General features: G+C 40.8%; 2 protein-coding genes across 2 annotated transcripts; one reads left to right on the forward strand and one right to left on the reverse strand.

Annotated features, from left to right (window-relative positions):
• The first annotated feature begins 819 nt into the window (after positions 1-819).
• On the forward strand, positions 820-11753 carry cs (citrate synthase). The gene is made up of 11 exons (XM_077610848.1): positions 820-1002; positions 4450-4500; positions 4911-5018; positions 6341-6406; positions 6634-6765; positions 7495-7683; positions 8018-8217; positions 8436-8565; positions 8649-8750; positions 9215-9424; positions 10320-11753. Exons 1-11 carry the CDS (start codon positions 952-954, stop codon positions 10488-10490), a joined length of 1410 nt encoding a protein of 469 aa, XP_077466974.1. The 5' UTR covers positions 820-951; the 3' UTR covers positions 10491-11753.
• Positions 11754-12178: 425 nt separating this feature from the next.
• Positions 12179-17975, reverse strand: coq10a (coenzyme Q10A). Its single transcript, XM_077610860.1, has 5 exons — positions 17489-17975; positions 16000-16149; positions 14769-14961; positions 14608-14709; positions 12179-14542 (listed from the first exon to the last, which is right to left on the reverse strand). Exons 1-5 carry the CDS (start codon positions 17623-17625, stop codon positions 14375-14377), a joined length of 750 nt encoding a protein of 249 aa, XP_077466986.1. The 5' UTR covers positions 17626-17975; the 3' UTR covers positions 12179-14374.
• Between the last annotated feature and the right edge of the window lie 595 nt (positions 17976-18570).

The raw sequence follows: 18570 nt of genomic DNA on the forward strand, positions 1-18570 counted from the left end.
GTCACTGTTTTCAATATGGAATGTTAGTGTACAGTTTATGTTGACTGATATTTCAATTTAGAAACATAACATGCATTCCGGCTCTATATGAACAAATTAGTGACATAACACAACTCTGAGAAAGCAGCCAAATTTAAAGCCATAGAATTTCCCATTTGTGACCTTTGACCCTTTCTCTTCTCTTATCAACTACCCTGAAAATTTGAGCTCAATAACAAAATTCCTTTCTTCCGCCAGTGACCTTTACATCCCAAAGGTGAATGACTTCCACCGTTTCATATTAAAACTTTGATAATAATCTCTTTGTAGATTTTGTTGTTCGTTATTAATGCTACTTTATGTCATATCTATCAACCTTACAATGTTATAGGGGTCCATCACCAGTGTATTTCTATTATTATTAATTTCAGGAGTATTTTATTTAATTCATGATTTTATATTTCTATTTAAAAAGAATTATTAAAAATCATTTGGAAAAAAATATATCTATAATTTAAATTGGCCGTCAATTCTATCATGCCAAATGTTAATATTTAAATCGGCATAGCCCAAAATATGATGTCCACATGTGGATGTCAGGTCTTTGTGAAGCTAATTTTATTAAATTACCAAAAATAGTCTCTTGCCCTTTAAAGGGTTAAAGATAAGCACTGTGAGTCGTTCTGTAATTTGAACGATTGGCCAAATGTTGTGCACACCGTTTCCTCCGTTGTCGTCACGGATTCCGTCAAATGAGCAGAGGTCTGGCGGCTCCCTAGCCAATCACAGCCCTTTACGCACCTCCACTTTTCTAGCCCTTCAGCCAATCAAAATCAAGGCTACTTGCGGGCCTGAATCCCTTTTCAACCTTCTGTTCTTTGGAGGGGCACCTTCAAGCGGTTCCGCGGTGCACCGGGTGCGGCTTCCTGAACTACTGACAAGCCACCAGAATAACTCTTGTAGACGGAAATCATGTCGTTCCTGACTGCCAGCAGACTAGCGCCTAAACTCCTCAATTCAAAGGTGAGCGGATGGTATGCGGGCGGCCTCCATGTTACTTTATCAGCGTTGCTTAAGCCGACAAACCCAAGTTAGCTGGTTAGCCTCAAGGTAGCTAATGTTAGCCGCGACGGCCACATTGTAATACAACTCCGATGACTGCTACTGCTTAAATGCTGCAATTAAACTCTTGTATCCATCGAATGTTTCAATCTATCAATTACGCTTTTACAGTCCATTTCGATTTTGTCAGAACATCTTGGCTGTCGCTGGTCTTTTTATTTTATTTTTTTTAATCAGGCGGGACAGGGGACAGGTTGGTTTCAAGTTATGCTATGTAAAGCGCACACTTGGATGAAAGGAAAGCATTGAAGTCTTCTCTGATTTGGTTAATACTGACTATAAAATAGTTTTCTCTATTTGTAATTTTAGACCAGCCTTGCACTGACACCCCTAAGACTTGTCCACCACCATGTTGACCTTCACTTAAAAATGTCCTATTACTTAACCTAATATCCAGTATTAAGATCCTGTCAAAACTCTGAAGGTTTTTTGGGGGGGCTGCAAAGTATAAACTGCTTGTTAATAATTATTGTAGAGCAGATTTCTATTAGAATACCACCTTGGTATTTTACGAGATTAGATTGGGTCAATACTCAATGTAGAAGAGCATTGCCTTTTTCACAATAAATATTATATACAGACGCTCCCCTACTTACGAACATTCAACTTACGAACAACGGTACATACGAACATGTCTGCAAATTGCGTTTAAGTCCAAAAATGTTCGCAAGTCCAATTTTGTATTTCGCGTCTTTTTCGGAGTAGTACTTCTTTCCGCCGCTAATACCGACGCCTGGCGCTGTGAGAGCTCAGCTCACCCAGCATCTACCTTCTTCGTTGCAATGCGGAAGTGCGTGAATGTATCTCCAGTGTGCAAAGAACCTTTTTCATTTGTATCATTAAATATCTCATGCATCCAATATTGAATATGGTTGGTAAAAAGCTAAAGGCTTCTATTGAGGGAGTTGCAAGGAAGAGGCAAGCCATTTCATTTGAAACGAGTGGCAATAATAACGAAGCTTGATGCGCGTCAGAAAGTGGTGAGCGTTGCACATTCAGTACCATTTATAAACAGAAAGATCGAGCAGCAGCACCCAAATATTGAACGTTGCACAAAGTTTGCAAATCAATTGAATGATGCCATACAGTGCTACTGCATCATTTATGATGAAAAAAAGAAGAAAACTGTGCAATCGTCATTAGGTCGCTTCTTTTGGCCAGTTTCTAATACATAAATCTATCTCTCTCTCTACAGTACTGTACATATTCTCTCCATTTTATTAATTTTTTTTTTTTTCAGTACAAACCAATGCGTGTTACTTATACAAGCCTTAAACATACAAATGCACTTATATAAACCTTCAATATACTTATATAGGCCTTAAACATAAATTATAATACAAAATATAGCACTAAATCAACTTACAAACAAATTCAACTTATGAACAATCGCTCGGAACCAATTGCGTTCGTAAGTTGAGGAGTGTCTGTACTGTATTGTATTACAATGCGTTTTCCTTTAGAGCACATTGCCTATCTGCAGTAACTGCAACCTTCATGGAACTTCTTAACCTCTTGTTCTACTTCATTGACCTCCACATGTACTGAATGGGCTCATATCACACTAAACGGCATGAAATTCTGCAGTGTAATCTAGATTTATAATGCTGTACAGACTGTAATGGTTATCAGTCTTCTCCTTCACAAGGAATATTTCCTGATAACCTCTGTCACACTTACTTGTTTACTTTTCTTTTATGCTCTACTCTGTTCTTTATTGTGTTCTTACATAATAAGACCCTGTCATAAAACATCGAATATGACAGACCACCTGATGAACCATGTGTATAGAGAGAGTGCATGTGTAAGCCAATACGTACCCGAATAGAATTTGTATAAATTAATGGTCCATCGAACTTGATGTTGTTTTCCTGACATAAAAGGCCTACATTCATTTTAGATGCCATAATTTTGTAAACACTGGGATTTTTTTTGTCTACCACAATTTTTACACTTTCTTTTTCCTCTTAAATTGGCCATCATGACCAGTTTACAAAAACTTGACACTGCCACTCAACAACATGCTTACACAGCAAATGTATTTTTTACAGCTAGCTAGCAGTGGGATTTCAGTTTTATGGCACAAAAAATTAGCAGTGGTAGTATAATGGGGGTGGGTGGGGGTCTAATGGGATCCCAGAAGTGGGTTCTGCTATGTACTGGTATGAACTGTTTATTGCTAGTGAGAGGAAAGAATCTTAGTCATGGAATGTTGGAAGGAAGTCCTTTTATGAAAAGATAACCTTGAGTCTGAATCTTATCCAATGGTGTTGAGAAAACAATTTCATTTAATCGTGACGGGCCGAATTGTGATTAAAGTGCAGTTCATGAAATAAAGATCAGACTGATTAGTGTCTGGGATCATTTCCAGTTGCATTAATAAATGAATATCTTGACTTAAAACTATTTCATAACTTGTAATGTGTTACTTGCAGGAAGTGAGTGATGACTAATAATTCAAGGTTAGGTAACCCATCCTTGACAACTATGTACCTTGTATTGTGACATGTCGTTTCGTACAGTAAGAACAAAGCTTTTGTTTTGCCTCACCTCGTGAGTCAACTCCTAACCAGCCTCTGGGTACTCGTCATGCGGGGGGTAAAGCCACAAAATAAAAACACTGCTCCTTCAGTCATCTACTTAACTTGATCTCACTTAGGAGTTGTCCTTCAGACAAAACATGCAGTCAATTTTATATATTCCAAATTTAATGTGTTTTTCAGGCAGACCATATTCCACAAAATTTGGGAAATGGTATAATTGTGAATAAAAACTGAACGCGATCATGATACGATTGTCAAATTACAATAATTTATTCAGAATAGACCATTGATGAGCGGGCACAAGTTTCAGCTAAGATATTATCATAAGGGATAAATATGTTGGTTTAAATCCCATTACTGCTTTGAGGCCTCCATCTTCCTAGAATAGTCTCCAAACATCTGGCTTCAAATAAGACAAGTTTCTCAAGTGTAGAAATAGCAATGGTGCCCCCATTCTTGTTTCATATGGGCCTCTAACTGTACAATGATCCTGGGCACCTTCTTTGTCTTAGCTTCCTCTTTATGATGCGCCAAATGTTCTCAATAACTCCTCACAATACGAAAAGGAATAAGGCAATGTAGTTCCTACTTAGCCCTAAATTTGGAATTAGTACTACATACTGCAGTCTAGTCATTTTTAAAGTGCTCCATAAATACAATTCAAGGTATCGGTAGACGATGGGTTACTTTGTCATGAAACATACCTGCAAATGCTTTTAAGGTTTATGGTGCTTTAGCTTCTTTCTAACTATTCGACATTTGACAGTGGATCACAATTGTAAAATGTTTATTTTTCTACGCCTAGAATGCCACCTACTTCATTACAGCTGCCAGAAACGCCAGCGCTTCTACCACAGTAAGTTTGCGCTCCAATTTTCATGGTTGTCAACTTGTCTAGGTAAAGCAATACCAATTTATGCGAGCAAGTGCGGTATTTATTTTTCCAAAAACGCATTGGGCTGTTGCTGGGTTTTTCTAGGCCCAAGTTTTGACAGTTCTCTGAGAGAACTCTCTCAGCAGGTTAAGAAATTCTAACATTGCATACATTTGAGCTATGTTCACACTGATTGCAACTCTTCTAGACAGCATTCCTTTGCTCAGGAAAACACTTTTCATGCTGATAGTTGTAAAGCAAGCAATCAATCGTTAAGTGTTAGTGTGTTTTGTGAACCTTTGGTCATACCTAAGTAAGTTATTTGGGGATGTGTTGATTTTTTTTTTCTTTTTGCCTTTTAAAAATGTTTTTTCCCCCCTTCCAAAATGCAGAATCTGAAGGATCTTCTGTCCGATCTCATCCCTAAAGAACAGAGCAGGATCAAGAACTTCAAGCAGCAATATGGCAAAACAAACATAGGGCAGGTTACTGTGGACATGGTGAGTAAGTCTTAAACTAGGAGTAGGAAAATTATTCCAGAAAGGGCCGCAGTGGGTGTGGGTTTTCAACCTATTATAGGAAACCTTTCCGCCAATCTGGTATCAATCAGTGGAATGCAGTCAAGGGCTTCTTGTTTCAGCAGAAACCTCATTGGTTAAACTGTTTGTGATGGATCGGTTGGAACAAAAACCTGCACCCAAAGCGGCTCTTGATGACTGGTTTGTCCACCTCTGCTTTAAATAATTTATTACCTTAATTTCCCTCACGGGTTTAATAAAATATATTCAGTGTTTTTTTTATGTGGAAGAAATAACATCACTACTGAGCGTTTTACAGTAATCCCTCGATTATCGCAGTCAATGTAGACCAGACATGGTCGCAGTAAACAAAAAAACGCAAAGTCGGGTCACCCCAATAAAAAATAAAAAAATTAATAAAAAATACATATATTTTTTTACTTCAGTTCTGAGTCCTAGTAGCAAGTGTAGGACAGGGGAGTGGCTTCCGCTTGCGAGTTTCATAATGGATTATCAAATTTTTATGAACTTCACCAAAAAAATAATTAAAAAAAATTCCCCCTGAAAAAAATCCACGATGTAGTGAAGCCACGAAAGTTGAAGCTGTGATATTCGAGGGATTACTGTATCTACAACACTCGTTTTGAATTGTAATTTGTCATTGGTAATGCAATAAACCAGTGCACTGTTGACACCTTTCATTGATCGCCAGATATTTAACCTTCAGCCGTGTTTCCTTCAACTCCCACAGAAAATAATCTATATCAGTAATCTCCTGAGCAACCCCGCACAATGTGAAATGTGAAGTAACCACTTATGTCATAGGCTTGTCTTGTCGAAAATTGTCCAGTAAGCGTAATCGTGTTCATTTTGGTTATACGTAAACTGCGGCGCGTAACGCGGATTAGTAGGCCCACTTAATCTGTCTGAGCCGTCCTTTTACTGTCAATTATCAATGGTGTCATCGTGTTGAGGTCACAAATGATTGGAGTGATTTGTTCCCTCTGTGCCAGCCAATAACTCCCACACACAATGACACAGCGACCCTTTTTTTGGACCTGGATAAATCGGTAGTCGGCTTGACAACATGAATCAGCGCACCGGCAAATCACAGCCAAAAAAATGGACTTTGGTCTTGGAAAAATACTTCTCCAGCCCGTCATGACTCGCACTTGCATGTACTGGCAGGAAACCCTATATTGTGAAACTGTCTTTTGTGACAGGAAGTGGCTTTAAGCATTGCACAAATAATCTGAAAAGTTCACATTTGTTACATTTCACCTGTTCTTGTGTTTCTTGCCCAGGTGTATGGCGGTATGAGGGGAATGAAGGGTCTGGTTTATGAGACCTCTGTGTTGGATCCTGATGAGGTCAGTGCTGAATAATGTTTGCGCATACTTTGCCCCATTTACTGCCTGTTGCACCTATATTTAATCATTTAAAGGGCATGCAATGAACTCCCTTTGCCGCCATTGACAGTGCCAGATGGAAAATCCATTTTTATTGGGAGAGGCTGGCAGTGATGATCGATTGCGTTGTTTAAAAAAAGTAAATGAAACGCCGACTGAGTTGCTTGACATTCACAAATTGTTTACAGGGCATTCGCTTCCGGGGTTATAGCATCCCAGAGTGTCAGAAGTTGCTGCCCAAAGCTGTGGGAGGTGAAGAGCCGCTGCCTGAGGGTCTCTTCTGGCTGCTGGTCACAGGACAAGTTCCCACAGAGGAGCAGGTGAGAGTCGCGGGGTGGCACAAGGGCAAGAAAGAGAGGGAGGAAAAAAAACATTGATGTTCTAGGGCAAAAAAGACATTGATGTTCCATTGTATTTTCCCAAATCGTGACGGGTGATGATCAGTCTCCCAACCAATGTTCCCTCTAAGCTGCGCGCGTGCGCAATTGCGCACTACTCTCGTCTTCTCTGCGCACAGCAAATCATATGGAGCGCACAAAATAAAATCCCTTTTTTTTTTTTTGCTGTCAGGCCGACACGCGAACCACTCATCCACCGGGCCGCCCATTCATAGATATCAATCATTACATTTTATTATTACTAAATCAAAAATGTGTAGTAGACATATACCTGCTTATGGCAGGTGTGATACTGGCGTGTGCCCATAGCGAGCAATGATGATGTTGCTCACACCAGTACTCATTGTGCTCAGGGAGGTTGTCTTTCTGCCCAGACAAACAAAAAATTAGAGGCAACATTGATCCCAACTGTTTTAAGGCAGAAGAAATTTAGCACAGCTGAGCAGGCAAAACTAGAACACAAGTTAGATAACACGCTCGGGTAATAATGATATGACTGCATGCTTGTTGCCCTTATCTCTAAATACATGGAAAAAGCTGACCGATAAGCCTGAGTGATTAAAAACCTGCCTTACAGTCTGGTCAGCCAAGTTAAATGTAAGACACATGCCCAGAACAAGTAAGTGACGGCGGAGACTTGTATGTTGACAGGTGAGCTGGGTGTCCAAAGAGTGGGCGAAGAGAGCGGCGCTTCCCTCGCACGTGGTCACCATGCTGGACAACTTCCCGACCAATCTGCACCCCATGTCTCAGTTCAGCGCCGCCATCACGGCTCTTAACAGCGAGAGCAGTTTCGCCCGCGCCTACTCCGAGGGAGTGCCCAAGACCAAGTATTGGGAGGTGAATTCTCATCTCATTTTCTGAACTGTTTTATCCTCACTAGGGTCGCGGGGGGTGCTGGAGCCCATCCCAGCTGACTTGGGGCCAGAGGTGGGGGACACCCTGAATTGGTAGCCAACCAATCACCGGGCACAAGGAGACAAACAACCATTCTCGCTTACACTCATAACTAGCGGCAATTTAGTGTCCAATCACCCTACCATTGTATACCCCAGTTTGTAAGGCTAGTTCTCCCACCTCAAAAAGCACTAACACCCATGCTGAATAAAATAACATGATTTGGAATAAGATGCCAGCACACACAGGACTTTTAACCTTTCACTGGCTCTCTCAGTACGTCTACGAAGACTCCATGGACTTGATCGCCAAACTGCCGTGCATCGCGGCTAAGATCTACCGCAACCTGTACCGTGAAGGCAGCAGCATCGGAGCCATCGACTCCAACTTGGACTGGTCTCACAATTTCACCAACATGCTGGGTTACACCAATGCCCAATTCACTGAGCTTATGAGACTCTACCTCACTATCCACAGGTAACACGCGCTCCCCTCTGGACAAAGATGTCTCGTGTTTGACAGGAGTAAATAATAAGCAACACCAACAAAATACAGTCGGCAAACTCGTCACGGCATTAAAATGCAATGACATCTACATCTGCCATCAAAATACTGTCGTGTACAAATATTTAATTTGAAAAGGTACATACTACTATGCGTACACAACACCAGCTAACCTTGGTGTCACTTGACAGTGACCATGAAGGAGGCAATGTCAGTGCCCACACTAGTCACTTGGTGGGCAGTGCCCTGTCAGACCCCTACTTGTCCTTCAGCGCCGCCATGAACGGCCTGGCCGGTCCTCTCCACGGCCTGGCAAACCAGGTTAGTCGTCGGTGGATGAGCACACAGCCCATAGCCAATTTTATTTTGTTTGTACTGACAGTGTTGTCATTTTTTGCTCTCAGGAGGTGCTTGTGTGGTTAACCGCACTGCAGAAGGAGCTCGGCGGGGAGGTTTCAGATGAGAGAATGAGGGATTACATCTGGAACACGCTCAAGTCCGGAAGGGTGACCACCACCACTTCTTGTTTTTTGTATTATTTAAAGGGACAGACAAGCCATAGTATAAATAACGTTCGTGTCGTAAGGGGGTCAAGAATTAAATAATGGAGAAACTATTTAAGATACCAAAAAAAAATAACGCCGATTACAAGCACAGCCAATTTGTGATACAGTTAGATCCATGCACATAAACACAGCACATATTCCTATTTTTTTAACCTTTATGCTTTTACACAGAAAAATGAATATTAAACATTTCTCAATGGGATGCCCTTAAAAGTCCCATAAGGGTGTGTAGACACATTGCTTTTGAACTTATTACGCAATTTTCAATATTAATTTTAACCACACACATTTTCAATTGTTTAGGTTAAAAAAATAGGTTTAAAAGATCACTTCAAATACTTTGAGAATTTTTTTTTCATGGTGGTCCTTTATACTTGGTGCTAAACTTTGCCTCTGCGTGTCAGGTCGTACCGGGGTACGGGCACGCCGTCCTGAGGAAGACTGACCCCCGTTACACCTGCCAGCGTGAATTTGCCCTCAAGCACCTGCCCAATGACCCCATGTTCAAGATGGTGGCCCAACTCTACAAGATTGTACCGAATGTGCTGCTGGAGCAGGGCAAGGCTAAGAACCCTTGGCCCAACGTGGATGCCCACAGCGGCGTTCTGCTTCAGGTGAGTCTTAACTTAGACCAAGATCTGGATCAAAATCCCTAAATATTCAGTTTTTTATGGATCTAAAACAATGTTTATTGGAGCTTTTTTTTTTTTACTGAGAACGGGAAATGTATTTTAATTATTTGTTTTTCATTTCAAAAGGATACAAAATATTTTTTCAATCAGGTTCAATATCAAAGTAGAAAACAAAATATATTTTTAGAAATGCTTTTTGAACTAAAAAGAAAAAATGATTAAAAAACTAATTATTGAATTATATAACGGGGAAAATCAGCAAATTTAATATACATCTACAATCTTCATTTGAATTTGATCCTGTAACAGAAAGTCGGCACAAGATGATGCGGCGGGCATCATTTGGCCCCCGTGCCGCCACTTTGACACCTGTGACATAGACAATATCGGGAGAAGAATATTTTCTCGCATATAAGCCCCACCTTTAAAATTGCCTTAAAATCGATTAATTTTACAATTTCTCGCGAATAAGCCGCCCCCTGATTCACAATGTTCACCTCCATATTCATGGCCGACATCTACTGGTGAAAAACAGCAAGTCTTGTGCGCATATACGCCGTAGCCTTGATTCAGTCATCATTTTTTTGTTACAAATACGGCTTAAATGAGAAAATACAGTAGGAACAGCATTCAATCATTGGCTAGTCTTCGCAGCAGTAAACCTTCAATCCGCTTTGACTGGGATTGTCTGGCAGCAGTTGATCTAACACTCCCAGTCAAAATGGAAAAAAATGGACGTCTTGCCCCGTCAATGACACTGAAGAACTGTATCAAATTCCATTGGGTTGCACTGCACGTCTTATCGCCGTCAATGGCGGCCAACGAGTAAATGACTATGCGCGTGAGTGACGCCATCTCTGTGATCCCTCGTCCGCAGTACTACGGGATGACCGAGATGAACTACTACACGGTGCTGTTCGGCGTGTCGCGGGCTTTGGGCGTTCTGGCCCAGCTGGTGTGGAGTCGAGCCCTGGGCTTCCCGCTGGAGCGCCCCAAGTCCATGAGCACGGATGGACTCATGTCTCTGGTTGGCTCCAAGTCGGGTTGACCGCCGACCGAACCAGGAGGGTTAGCGGTGGGAGTAGGCGCAGATGCGGAAGAACACGGAAGGGACGAGTCGACCAGCCCCCCAACCTAGCCTGTCCACCCCTGGAATTTCACCGGATTTAAAGAGACAGTACGCTTTTAATTTCAGAAGTCCCTCCTCCCACCACTGCTAGTTGTTCCATTATGTGACCTCACCTGTAACTCGCGAGGTGAAACTTCTACATAGACACCCCCAGCCTTCTTCTTTTTTTTTTAAGATAGCCTCGCAAGTCCTTGTGATGATTTGAAGACATTTAAAGGGAATCGTGGGAGTGAATTTCACTTCCTTTGTATTTGTTTGAAAACGGCTACTAACGCCACGTCCCCCAGCAATCAATTGGTAGGTCGCTTTAGTCTCTGCTATGCATCTTCCCCCTCTGTCCAGTCGTCGGCAGCGTTTCACTCCCATTTATCAGCACTCCACCTTTCAACGATACCACAATGATCAAGCTGTTAAAAAACACACACACAAAAAGAGGTGATGCTGCCGCTTTTGATCTTAAAATATATATATATATTTTTTAGTGCCGGCCTGACTTTCCTCTATGATCAAAATAGTCTTCGTTTGAGCCTGACCTGGCTTCAGTTTGTGGCTTTTGTCCTTGTAATTCTCTATGTCTGCTTGCGTGTGTTGCCTATGTCTGCAGAAAAGCGCTTTTTCCACTTGGACCCCCATTAAAAAAAAATACATTTGCTTCATCGAATCCACCGCTCCCCGCCACCCCCCTTAATTTCCTCAAACTTAGTGGTGTTGAATACGTATTGAACTTTCATGGTTGGTTCATGTTGTGGTTTTATTTATACTTTGTGTACATAGGTTCTGTATATGTATTACTTCTGCTCGTAACAACCACGCAGAGTACCAACTGTGTTGTAGTTCAAACTAGGTAAAAACTGCAGCTATCTTGTACATAATCCCCACCACCTACCCCCTGATTTTTTTTTTCAAGCTTGCGCTTAAGATTGGTCGCCAGACAGCCCAGCCATCAGGGATTGTGTGTCAACACTCCATTTTTTTGCCTCAAAATATGCCCCCCATCGTCTATCGTTTTGCTGCAATCGTTTTGATCGTAGAGGAACAGAAGGGTCGTGAATGAGAAGTGAGAATGAAATGTAAGGTGGGTTCATCAGACGTGCTTCGGGGGGGTTGGATGGGTCGGATAGGGCAAGAAAGACAGTGAAACCTAACCCAGAAAAAAAGGATAAATAAAGGTTTTTATTAACACTGGTCTAAGTTTTTTAATAACCTTTCAGGGATGTTTTTTACATTTTAGGTTAATTCAAAAAAATGTGATAAATAATTACATTAGGCTATACATTTCTACATTAAATCACCTACCAAAATGTTAATAGACTAAATTAACACAAAGACCAAAATGTGCATTTTAATTTGACCTAACAGGACCTTTAACAAATTGCATGCTGATAGACGTCCAATTTATTTAACCTAGGAAGCTCGGCGAGAAGTGAACGTATATTCGCCCTGCCTTCCTCGTCAAAATGGATTGGACGTCTAGTGCCATCAATGGCAGCCAATGAGTTAGGAGGGGCCTGTCAGGGTTTAATATTTTTTTTTTTTTTTAATCATCATTTATACATGAAATGGAGGACAACGTCCGGATGAAAGAATGACTAAAGCAAGACATTGGAAATAATGAACTATATTTATTTACATTTTTGGCTCCAAATGTACACTTGTGTAAAATAACAAATATTTGAAATCATTACCTGCTTGCGAGTGTAGATAAGACAGAAAAAAAACTCTTGACACAATGACATTTTTACCTCCTAAGTTTCTGATTGGTTAACGTTGCCACTTAAAATAGGCCATGTTTTTCTATCACCTGTCAAAAAGGATTCAGTCTTTTGGTAACATCAGTCAATGTTTTGCTGTACAATCAATGTGGAAGCAACACCAATATGAGTTATATCTAATGTGCAGAAATAAAAACAAGAAAGCTGAACAAATTTTATAGCCCAACAGGAAGTTTACGTCGATGATGCAAAACAAAAACCTTAAGTATGTTTCTAAATGCCATGTAAGATTGAAAAGTTCATTTGTGCACCAATGTGTGCTTAACCAATGTTATATTGGGAATTTCTGCCTTTTTATTATATTCTTTTTTCATGAAAGTAATTGCAGGACAAAATTGGCAAAATAGTGCTTGAAATAATCAGAATTCATTAAAAAAATAAACAGGCCTTTAATAGTTTTCCTCCTTTCCAATTCAAAAATTGTATCTTCATGGTTTATACGTAAGATTTTGGATAAGCATTCTGAAGTCTCGTATACATTTTTGTATATAGTACATGAAAAGCAGAAGAAGTTTGGTTTTTAATCGGATAAAAAAAGAAAATGTGGGTTTAAAAAAGGGAATGGATAAACCTACTTATTTCTAATCAGATTAAAAATGACCAAAAAAGAATGCCTTCATTTTTAATGCGGTTAAAAACAAAAAGACCAACTTTCAATTTAAGATGCCTCTTTTTCATAGGTGTCAATCTCACTTAATATGGAGAATAACCCCTAAAAGCAAGCAGTCTGCAAATATACATTGTTGCATCGGACTGAGGGTAGCGTTCGTTCAGTACACTGCTGGGCTACAAAACGTGCACACACACACACACGCATGCAAATGTCACACAACACGACGGCAGGCAATTTCAAAGTGCAGAAAGAAAACCTTTTCTCCCTTTTAATTCAACCATTCCACACTATTGTCCCAAACATGGCACATTAAACTCCCTCTAAAAAGCTGTAAAATTCCTAAATAAATAATCAAGCCCACACTAAATTGCAGCAAAGCTGAAACACGACTCACAAAAAGTTTGAGATCTACCTAAAATGCGCCATCGACTGACACCACCGAGAAAGCCATTCATTAGATATGAACGCTTTTCTTTCAATTTTTTTTATTATATTCATATAGGAAAGGGGTCTCAAATTGCAACCCACGGGACAATATTTTGCACCCCCCACCCAATTCAAGCAGTAGTGTTGCCTGCACATATTTTGCAATGGCTGTAAGAAAAATATATAATTTTACATCAAATAAAATTAACTGAAGGATTGATCAACTTTGGAGAAAGGTGAGTGGCTTAAATAGTATTGAATTAAAAAAATAATTGAAGATTTTTTTTTCTTAAACAAAAACCTGAACTTCAAAAAATATTATTTTAGATAAATGCAACTTGTGTGTATTTTGCACAAATATTTTTGGGGTGACCTCACGTTGCTTCACTCTTTGGTTATGACGGCAATAGACGTCCAATCTATTTTAATGATTAGATTGGCTGTCCTGTTTTTTTTTAGGCGGTGTAGTTATTCGGAGGGAAAAAAAATGACCTTGTGCCTATTTAGTCTGTTCTCAATTTTACTATTGTTACACTAATTTGTTCTTGGTTTCTGATAAAAAAAAACAAATTGCACTCCCAAAAATACAACTCTTATTTTTTTCCCCTCTTCAGTGTGTATTCATTGGCTGATGCGACTTAAAACTTTATTACTAAAATTGATCAATGGGTGGATGTGTTGTTTAATTATGCCAAACTGTTACAAATGTGGCGCACTTTAGGTTAATCTTTTACGCGAGCTGTGCGTCAAATGAATTTAAATTGACGGAGGTGGGATAGGCTGAAAAGTTTGAGGTCACAGTGAAACCAGGGACTATCTTAAAAAAAATACGAATAAAATAATAAGCATGTGCCAGGTGGTTAATTTAGTCGACTTTTTTTTGCCTTTGTTCATTCACCAACTAGCTGGATGATGTCTCTCGAGGGAGGTAGATGGGGCGCGGGGGTCTGGAGCGGGCAGCGGCTTCATGTAAGGGGGGGCCGGGGCGGCCATCACGTCTGGTGGACTTCGTGGAACATGAGCTCTCGCGGGATACGGGTCTCCGGGCCGTACAGCTTGCAGGCGCGTCGCTCGAAGGCGGCCACGTTCTGCTTGACCACCTCGTCGAAGAACATGGCGGCCAGCTGCGAGTGCAGCAGGGAGCGGAACTCGAAGGATATCTGGCGAGGAGAAGGAATGGGAGGTGCCGGGTGCCGAATGGAAGGCGTCGGGAGCGGCGACTTACGGAGAAGTCCACGGTGCAGGTGCGAGGGTATCCGGGAATTCCGGGGCTGAAGCGCCAAATGGTCTCCAGGTGGTTGAAGAGCTTTCCGTCCGTGCACACGGCCTGAAACGCGGGAGCCGGGTTATTGCCGTTGGCCTAAGCCAGGATGCTTGGGAACTAACCTTGACCAGGTGAGGGCGCACGCTGCTGATCATGGACGTGTAGCGCTCCACCACGGGCGGGAAGCCCACCTCCAGCTGGGCTTTGCAGTGGCCCGCCCGCTTGGCCACCGTCTGAGACTTCTTGCACCACGGGACGAACAGCTTGTAGTCGTCCACGTTGGCCACCACGTCGTACATTTCCTGCATGGAAAACCTGCCAAGCATGGGGTGAGTTTTTGTATTTTTTTCATTTTTGAACTTGTGTCCAAGTCCGTTTTCGCTTTTTAGCACTTTTGACAATTACAGTAATCCCTCGATTATCGCGTCTTCATTTATCACGTTTTTTCCCGCTATTTATTATTTTAAAAAAGATTTTTAAGTTCATAAAATGTCTGATCTACATTAACCGTGATATACGGGGGATTACTGTAGATATCCAATCAGGTGGCTATTTAAGATGAAACATAGTGAAATTAGTTTGCCACTGGTCGATGTTTGAATGGGTCCAATCCGATTGGAGGTCCATCCACGTCAAAATAAAACAAAGAGTTAACTTAATAGTTCGGCCATTGTCACTTTCGAAGGCCGCAACTTTTTAAATTAAATTAAAAAAATAGGTTGTCGATGTTTAAGGCTTTTTTGCAAGCTGCTAAACTTTATTACAGTGCTTTGATCGTAATAAGCTATTCAAATTATGTATTGCATTAAATCATAACATAAGAAATAAATAGAAATAGCAGAAATATTTGAAATTCCCTCAACAATCGAGTGCACACATTGGCCACTGGAAGGCAGCATTTAGCAGAAAAGCACAGGCTTTATTAAATTTGTAGAAAAGGAACCATATGTTGATAAAACTTTTTAGCAGTGGACATGTGTTGATATTGTTCAGGTCATTTTTGTTTGCGCTTTAATGGTGATTTCCATTGACAAGACAACAGGTGCCCAAAAAAGTTTTTTTTTTTTAAATCTTTATGCAAAATATGTAGAAATTATTATGGTATGGGGACTTGGGTGTTCCAGATTTTCTCAAATAGATTAGAATACATTGGTTTGAGAAACTGTTCAAAATTGCCAATTTCTATGTTATGTTTGATTTTTTTTTTTTAAATACCAGATCGACCTAAAAAAAAAAGATTATTGGTCCTATCAAGAGACCAGATTTATTTTACATAATGGCCTGGTCTGAAAGACTTACAATAATTCTAATGCTCATAAATAAATAGATTCTGGGCGGCGGCCATTACAATACCCGAGTATCCTGCGCTCCGAGTACTCCTTCCTTTTGTTGGTGAGACTGATGAAGTTCCTGCTCGCAGAAAAACTGGCCATGGCGTCCCAGTCGTGAAGGCAAAGCACCTTGGGAGATCTGGTCATCAAAATGCCACACGAGGACAAATGCCTGCCAGGGTACGAGAGACCTCGTGAGCACGGAAAAGCCAACAGGTGTGTTGATGCCGTCCGGCCGGCCGGCCTCCCGCGGTTGACAATAGGGCACAAAACAAATTTGGCGCTCTGCTGCTGGTGTTTTCTCACAGGACCAGCGCTTCTGCGTCACGTGATGTTGGAACGTGGTTTCTGGTGGCTGACCTCCAGCAGCCAAGATGTGGCTAGAAATATCTCACTGTCGAAGGTATTTTGGAAAGGGCCTTTCGTGCAATGACGTCATGGAAAATATACTACAAAGGGTTATACAGTCGTACCTCTACTTACGAAATTAATTGGTTCCAGAACTTTTTTCGTAACTTGAAACTTACGTAAGTGGAGTTGTACTTTATATGTAAATTCTCTCATTCGTTCCACAGTCCTCACACTAAACTAAACCCTTTAAAATTGGTCAGTGTCCCAATTTTGTATGAAAGATGTGAGGAAAAATACAAAAATGAGAAAATTAAAAGGAAATTATTTATTAATGTTATAAAATAAATAAAGCATATGAAAATGTGCTCTGTGCCGCTGAAATAGTTCCCAACACGGCCGTTATAATAGGAGATGTGATGCTGGCGTTTGTCCGCCAGATGGCGGCAAGAGCCCGTTCTACCATGGCCGAAAGCCATCCACTTTGTAGTACTACATTTTAAAATTTTGCGCGTGCCCCGTGTGTGCGAAAATATGTGCCACGTTCCATTTGTACGGTTTTTAATCGCTTAATAAGGGGATTTGTAATCATTAATAATGAACTGAATTAATGAGCATTTAGTTGACGTGGAAAGTTATTTAAGAGAAACATGGATAGTGGTTGTTGTGAGACAGCCAATTGAATTGAATGCTTTTATTGTCATTATGAGATAGAATGAGAGCCATGATATGATAGCCCAGTAGAGGGTAGCGAGATTCTAAAGTGAAAATCAACGTGACAATATTTTCAAAATAAAATAACAGATAAGGAAATGCATTAACCTGAAAAATTCGTACCAAGAAGCGTTCGTAAGTAGAGGTATGACTGTATTATTGCATTCTTCCAAATTTAGTGTAACATTACACCACCATTGTTTACCAAACTTGTTAAATCCCCCAAAACCATAGTAAATTTGCCATATTAACCCTAACAAAACTAAAACTAAGGAAACTTGCTACTCATAAACTACACATTGGCCGCCCTGACGAGAATTTGATCGCTGCCGTTCAAATAGATTGGACATTTATAGGCGTCAATGGGACTAAAGCCTACCATCGTTAACAAAAAGTACCCGTAAAAAAGCGACACTCACAGTCGAATGATGATTGTTGGCGGCTCTCACCTGATACTTTGTCGCGTACTTAGTCGGGACACCGCCGGACGGCAGCACCGCGGAGAGCCTACGATGGCAACCTGGAGGTAGTCGCTAAAAGTCCGCACACCCATTGGCAGCCTCCGGGCCGTGGTCGCGGTTGCCATCAAAACTGAAGCTAGGCGTCGGGGTGCAATCAGGCAACCGGAACAGGCAAATGAGAAGGAAAAGGAGCCCGCGCGGAGGTAATACGTGTCAGAATTGGAACCAAAAATGCTAGCGGTAACATTAGCCGGCTAGCGAGTTATCGTAGGAATCCCGATTAGCGCGACATAAAGCCAAATCATCACTCGCGTCCTCACATCGTCGCTACTCCTAAACTACGGAGGAGTTGTCGGGGACGGTTTATTCGTTTGTTGCCCAAAAGCGACCGGCTGCTGACGACCTTCTGAGGCTAAATAAAACGCCGGTGGGACAAACAGTTTGTTCTGTTTCGTAATTTAAACAGGCACTTCCATGCTGCCTCCTAGTGTATCGGAGGGTAAAACGTGAAAATCATAGAATTGGGTTGCTACATTTGGAAAAATGCAATTTTGGAGTCTTATACATTTATACCGAATGTATTAAGCTTTGGTATGAGTTTTTAATTAGTATTTTGTCCTAATTGACCTGGATGAGCCCAAATGGGGCAAAATATGATTCAATCCAATGTAGGTTATTTATCTATTTATACATATTATACTATTTCTGAGAATGTTTGTGTGTGCGCGTTAGTGTGTTTGGCTGTTAACATCGGACAAAATGGAGGCAACACTGTACATATGATTTGAATGCGGTTTTGAACAAAAAAAATGGCAAATGTACAGCTCTAGGATGTTACCGCGCTGGATTTTTTAATTTGGGCCCCAGTTTTTCAAAAAAACATTTTTTTCTCACCGGGAGTCACATTTTTAAGGTCAAAAAGTGCAACTTTAGGTCATTTTTTCCGGTACACACAAACCAGCCATACCAATAATCCTCTGCTTTTTAATAGAACAATACAGAGACAAACATTGCATGCAGGTCTTATTCCAAGTCATCTCAACTGCAGAGCTAAAAATCGATAAAAACAC

Source organism: Stigmatopora argus, chromosome 1, assembly GCF_051989625.1.
Source record: "Stigmatopora argus isolate UIUO_Sarg chromosome 1, RoL_Sarg_1.0, whole genome shotgun sequence".
NCBI lineage: Eukaryota > Metazoa > Chordata > Actinopteri > Syngnathiformes > Syngnathidae > Stigmatopora > Stigmatopora argus.

Excerpts from the sequence above, each read along its gene's own strand:
- cs (XM_077610848.1), top strand. The coding sequence starts at position 952 with ATGTCGTTCCTGACTGCCAGCAGACTAGCGCCTAAACTCCTCAATTCA. Across the intron at positions 1,003-4,449 it reads CTAAACTCCTCAATTCAAAG|AATGCCACCTACTTCATTAC; the intron begins GTGAGCGGATGG and ends TTCTACGCCTAG. Across the intron at positions 9,425-10,319 it reads ACAGCGGCGTTCTGCTTCAG|TACTACGGGATGACCGAGAT; the intron begins GTGAGTCTTAAC and ends CCTCGTCCGCAG.
- coq10a (XM_077610860.1), bottom strand. The coding sequence starts at position 17,625 with ATGGCAACCGCGACCACGGCCCGGAGGCTGCCAATGGGTGTGCGGACT. Across the intron at positions 14,962-15,999 it reads TCGGAGCGCAGGATACTCGG|GTTTTCCATGCAGGAAATGT; the intron begins GTATTGTAATGG and ends CATGCTTGGCAG. Across the intron at positions 14,710-14,768 it reads TGCGCCCTCACCTGGTCAAG|GCCGTGTGCACGGACGGAAA; the intron begins GTTAGTTCCCAA and ends CCCGCGTTTCAG.